The 6,000-nt window shown below is 33.3% G+C and overlaps 1 protein-coding gene across 1 annotated transcript; it reads right to left on the reverse strand.

Annotated features, from left to right (window-relative positions):
• Window positions 1-4,601: 4,601 nt before the first annotated feature.
• Window positions 4,602-5,548, reverse strand: LOC139900108 (uncharacterized). The gene is made up of 2 exons (XM_071882911.1): window positions 5,484-5,548; window positions 4,602-5,370 (listed from the first exon to the last, which is right to left on the reverse strand). Exons 1-2 carry the CDS (start codon window positions 5,546-5,548, stop codon window positions 4,602-4,604), a joined length of 834 nt encoding a protein of 277 aa, XP_071739012.1.
• Window positions 5,549-6,000: the final 452 nt, after the last annotated feature.

Below are 6,000 nucleotides of genomic sequence, written 5' to 3' on the forward strand. Positions count from 1 at the left end.
TTAGGGTGTCTGTTCCCTAATTCTTAGATTACCAGACTTAATAAAAAGGGGCATATTCGATTTCGATCATTCAACCATATAATGTAGTTTCAATTACTTGTGTCTATTTCGTAAAACAGTTATAAAAACAGCGCATGTATTCTCAGTCCCAAAAATATATATTGCGAAAGCATTTAAAAAGGGAATAATGAAACTCACGCATATAAATATTGTAAAACAGTTAATAAAGCATTTGCATGTATTCTCAGCCCAAAATGTATATAAAAAGGGAATAATGAAACTCACCATACTGTATTTTGTAGTAAAAATACATATAACATCATTGAACAAGTGTAAGGTTGGCCTCGGATTCACGAACCTATATCAGTTGTATATTTATTAACACGTATAATTGTAATCGAATAAATTTACATATTATTATCATTGTTATTTTAGTAATTTATATGATTTATTAATAACTTAATTAACTATTTTTATTTTATATACATTAGATACATAATTAGTATTTATTATAAAAATATTAATATAGTTGTGTTATATGTATTAAATATATATATATATATATATTTATGTTTGTATTTCATTTGTTTATCAAAACAGTAGTTCTATTATACTAAGTTAATATTAGTAAAAATAATGATATTAACATTAATAATATACATATGTTAATAATAACCTTATTAGTGATAATAACAATGATATTAATAATAATACTTGCAAAAATATTAATGTTACTGTTTATGATAGTTATTAATGATTTACTAATAATAATAATAATAATAATTAATATTAACAACATTATCAATAATAATAATATTAATAATAATAACAATAACAATGATAATAATAATAATAATAAAGTTACAACCTTTGAAGAGAAGATCAATAAAAAGAACACCTACGCCGGGACTCGAACCCTTGACCTCCCGCTAACACCACAACACTCCCATAAACCATTCAACCAATTCAGTTTTTCTGTTGATGTTATCGATCTTTTTCTTTTTATCTTATACCCGTATTTATCTTTATCATCTCGTCTCAAAATCTGGCCCAATGTTCCTTCGGCCCAAGAGTAGTCTAATACCCAAAACAAATTAATTAATTGCTTCATTATTTAACAACTTAAAAAGGATTTAGGTTGTCTTCTGGTTGCTTCATCTTTGACAGCCGCTACCGACGATAAAGAAAAAAAAAATTAAATCGCAGGTTTCAAATTATTACCATCATCGTCGTCACCAACAGATGTATTACTTCTGTTTACCACCGAAACCCTAGCTCCATCAATTTCACCATATAATTCAACTTCACTATAATCATTACTCATGTTCATCATTATCGTGTATCTTAAAATCACTTTCATAATCATCACGATGATTATATCATCATCATTATTGGATCATCTCAGCTCATCACAATCATCATCTCATTATTATGCATCGCTGTTTCATCATCTGGGTGTTGTGATTAATCAAACAAAATCAAAAGCATAGCAGCAGTTTTGAGTGGATTTTGAATAACCTCAATCCTTTAGCAGCGTAGCAGTTGTACCAGTTGAACATCAAATGGTTATCGTGGTTTTTGTAGAAGAGAGAGATATATATAGAGAGAGAGGTTTACGGTGGTGGTTCTTGGTTTACTAACCGAAACAGAATACCTAAGCAGCTGCAGCTGCAGCTGCAATAGTTACAATGAACCGTATCATTATCGTTATCTTTGCAGTTTAGTTTTCGATGTGGGTTTTTGGTTGAGGTTGATTTGTCATCGAAGAAAAATAGTAGCAGGAGGTGGTGTTCATCGTTGAAGCTGAAACAAACGGTTATCAAGTGGGTTTAATGATGGAACCGATGGTGGTTGTTTAATGAAAGTGGGGTCACGGTTGTTGTGGTTTCGATCACAAAAAAAATGAAGTATGTGGTGGTTGAATCGTGAATCAGAATAAAAAAAAATAAAGAAAGATGGTGCGATGGTGGTTCTTGATGGTTGTGGTTTTATGGTGTTCACGAAGGAGAAGAGAAGAGAGATTGCGAGGGTTGTCAAGGTGATAGTTTATGGTGATTATGGTGGCCGCCGGTGGTGGTGAAGGTGGTGATTAAAGGTGTTGTCGGGTGTTCGATGTTGAAGTGGGTCTCGACACCAAATAGAGATCAACAATAAATAATGATGAAAATGGTGGTTTTTGATTCATGGTGGTTTAAAAGATGGTGCTCCGGTTATGGTGGTGGTGACCAGTGAGATGGTGGCCGATGAAGTGAGGTCGATTGTTGTGAGGTTTACAAGAGTGGTGGACTGGGTTAATCATGTTTATACATACACATATATATAGATAGATATATGCCATATATAATTGTAATTACGATATTAATAATAAGTAATAATAATAATACTCTTATGACTTGCAAAGAATTTGACATGTACCCGAAAGTGAGAGATGAAAAGATGGTTTTGTGGTTTTGTGCAAGTATCAACTTTAAGAATATATATGTACATCTATATGAGGCCAAAGTTGGTGGATATAAGTCATCATTTAGTACAGTAATTTGTACTATGCATATGTTTATATAAGGTGATGATTTTAATTTGATAACAACACTTAATAAAAACACTATGTGGTGGAAGATGAGTTGGTTGATTGAACGCATGCATATATATATATATTAATATAAGTAGTAGAAATAATAATGGTAAGTGGATCAAGTTGGATAAATAAATAATAAAATATAATAAGTGAAACGTGTAAAATATATTAGCAGCCCTCAAATTTGTTTATTTATACCGACATTTTTTACGGATGTTATAACGTGGTTCATTGCTAAACAGTTAATATATAAAAGTGTTCCTAAAAATTCCAAATTTTTAAATTAAATTCCTTTAATTATTTCAGTCATTATGGTATAAAATTCGATCATTAACTATTAAATAAAAATTACATTAGTTATTCACTCCCAACCCCAAGTAAAATATAAAAATTTTTAAATTCAACACATAGTTCCTAAATACACTTTTAATAAGCCTAAAATTTATAGAACGCGTTTTCGGATCACCATTTATTTTAAAATCACATAAGTTCCTTTTTAACTCATTTACTATCTATCGAATGACAATTGAGCGTTACTGTCGCTCATTAAACAACTTCGAAATCACAAAATATATACATTATTTATATATATACCCTTTAAATAATAATTATTATATATTATTATTATTTTTCAACATCGATTATAACAATTACAATATATAATATTTCATTTCATAATATACATATATATTTATATATATACATATATATATTTAATTATATGCATACCTATATATTATATATTAAATTAATAATATTAAATATACTGATTCCAGTTTTTATATATTTATTTCCAACAATTAAATCATATATTATTTCAAATAATATTTCAAATAAAATTGTATATATCTAATTACAAATTAGTTGTTCGTGAATCGTCGGGAATGGTCGAAGGTCAATTGAATATATGAAATAGTTCAACTTTTTCAGACTCAACATTACATACTTTGCTTATCGTATCGAAATCATATAAAGATTAAGTTTAAATTTGGTCGGAAATTTCCGAGTCGTCACAGAATACGCATGCGCATTGACCAACACTTTATTTTTACTGAGTTATGCATAATATCGCTTTAATAAAGCAGCATGTCACGCATTAGGGAGAGTTCGCCCTTCTATGTCTGCGAGTTTATATGATCCTGCCGCATTAATTGCCACAACTTGATAAGGACCTTCCCAGTTAGGTCCTAATTTGCCACGTTTTTCTGCTCTACTTGCGTCATTGTTTCGCAGCACCCATTCACCTACACCAAAAGACAAAACGCGTACTATTTTGTTGTAATATTTGGCGATTTGCTATTTATTATTTGCCTCTCTGATAGCAGCCATTAACCTTCGATCTTCTATAAAATTCAAATTTTCGCCCAATGCGTCATCATTTGCTTCCCTATCAAAGTTAGCAACTCTATGCGTTGGCACAAGAATTTCAGCGGGTATTACTGCTTTAGAGCCATATACAAAAACTAAAGGGTGTTTCCCCTGTGCTCTTCTTGAAAGTGGTGCGATGTGCCCATAATACATTGGGCAGCTCATCCACCCAACCAGTTCGCTTTTCATATAACCTCTTTTTAATACCGCTCACATTGTCGCGATTGGTTACTTTACACAAGCCATTAGCCTGTGGATGCACCACTGATGTAAACTTTTGGATTATATTTAAATCAGTGCACCATGTTTTAAAAGGATCTTTCGCTAATTGAGCACCATTATCGCGGACCAACTCGCGTGGAATACAAAATCTGCAAACAATATACTCCCATACAAAATTACGCACTTGCACTCCAGTGATAGTGCGAACCGCCTTAGCTTTAACCCATTTTGTAAAATAGTCAATTGCCACAATTAGGAATTTGACATTGCCAGGACCTGTGGGAAATGGTCCTACAATGTCAATAGCCCACTTATGAAATGACCATGGCGAATTAACGGGGATCATATCATGCCTTGGCATCCAATTCTGCGGAGCATGCCTTTGGCAACTTTTGCAACGCTTAACAATCTTTGCAACATCTCGGTATAAGGATGGCTAAAAGTAACCCATTCGCATAATTTTTGCCGCGATAGTTTTATAACCTGAATGCAATGCGTAGAAACCGTTATGCACTTCATCAATTATCATTTCTGCTTTAATTGGGCCAACACACCACATTATTGGACCACAATATGACTTACGATACAAAATGTCATTTTGTATGATGTACATTGGTGCTCGCTCTCTAACTAAACGAGCTTCGCGGTTATCATTTGGCAAAACACTATTGTGGATATATTGCAAGATTGGTTCCATCCAAATTGGTCGTTCTTGTAAAACAGACGCCACCATTAAATCATTATCTATTGATTTATTTGGCAATTCCTCAACCCGAACTTGCTTTTGAAAGTGCGAAAATGTTAAAGCGGCCAACTTACTTAACGCATCCACCTTCTTATTTTGACTCCTTGGTACTTGTGCGAGCTCAAAATGCTCAAACCGCACAGCTAATTCTTGCAACAATTTCAAATATTTTTGCATTGAGGAGTAGTGTGCTTCAAAAGAGCCATTAAACTGATTTACCACTAACTGCGAATTTGTAAATGCTCGCAACTTGCTTATATCCATTTTATGCGCGATATTTAAACCTGCAAGCAACGCTTCATATTCTGCTTCATTGTTTGTTACATCAAAATTGAAACGTAATGCGTACGTATGCTCCTCGCCGCTTGGGCTTGCCAATACTAAACCCGCGCTAGCACCTTCTGCACATGAGGCTCCATCAGCAAATAAATCCCATGTTTCCCCTGCACTGGCTTCAATTCTGTTCGCTCATTAATCACCTCTAACTCCCCAGAAATTTATGCGAGGTAATCTGTCAAAACTTGACACTTTATAGCATTACGCGAAAGGTAAGAAATTTGATAAGCACCTAACTCTACCGCCCACAACGCAAGCCTACTAGATATTTCTGGTTTTGTTAACACTTGCTTGATTGGCATGTTAGTTGGCACATGCACTGGGTGCCCTTGAAAATATCTTCTTAACCTTCTCGATGTTAATATGAGTTCATACACAAATTTTTCAATGGGCGCATAGTTTATTTCGCTTCCTGTAAGAGCTTTACTGATAAAATATACAGGTTTTTGTATGTTATCCCTTTTCGCAACTAAAACTGAACCAAAAGCTTCATTTGCCACCGATATATAAAGGCAAAGAGTTTCGCATCAACTGGTGCTGTTAACGTAGGCAAAGTCTTCAATAACTTCTTCATTTTCTGAAACGTGGTTTCAGCCTCGCTTGTCCAAACAAAGCTTTTTTGTTTCAAGCAGCCTTTTAAAGTTTTGAAAAATGGAAATTTCCTTTCAGCGGCTTTAGACAAGAAACGCGTTAATGCGGCTAACTTTCCTGTCAAACTTTTCACTTCTTTGACCGTCTTAGGCGCAGTCATATT

The sequence above is a fragment of the Rutidosis leptorrhynchoides genome, chromosome 1, assembly GCF_046630445.1.
Source record: "Rutidosis leptorrhynchoides isolate AG116_Rl617_1_P2 chromosome 1, CSIRO_AGI_Rlap_v1, whole genome shotgun sequence".
Taxonomy (NCBI): Eukaryota; Viridiplantae; Streptophyta; class Magnoliopsida; order Asterales; family Asteraceae; genus Rutidosis; species Rutidosis leptorrhynchoides.

Coding starts and splice junctions, on each gene's coding strand:
- LOC139900108 (XM_071882911.1), bottom strand. CDS start 5,548: ATGCCAATCAAGCAAGTGTTAACAAAACCAGAAATATCTAGTAGGCTT. Junction 5,371..5,483: donor CTTGCGTTGTGGGCGGTAGA/GTTAGGTGCTTA, acceptor ATGAGCGAACAG/AATTGAAGCCAGTGCAGGGG.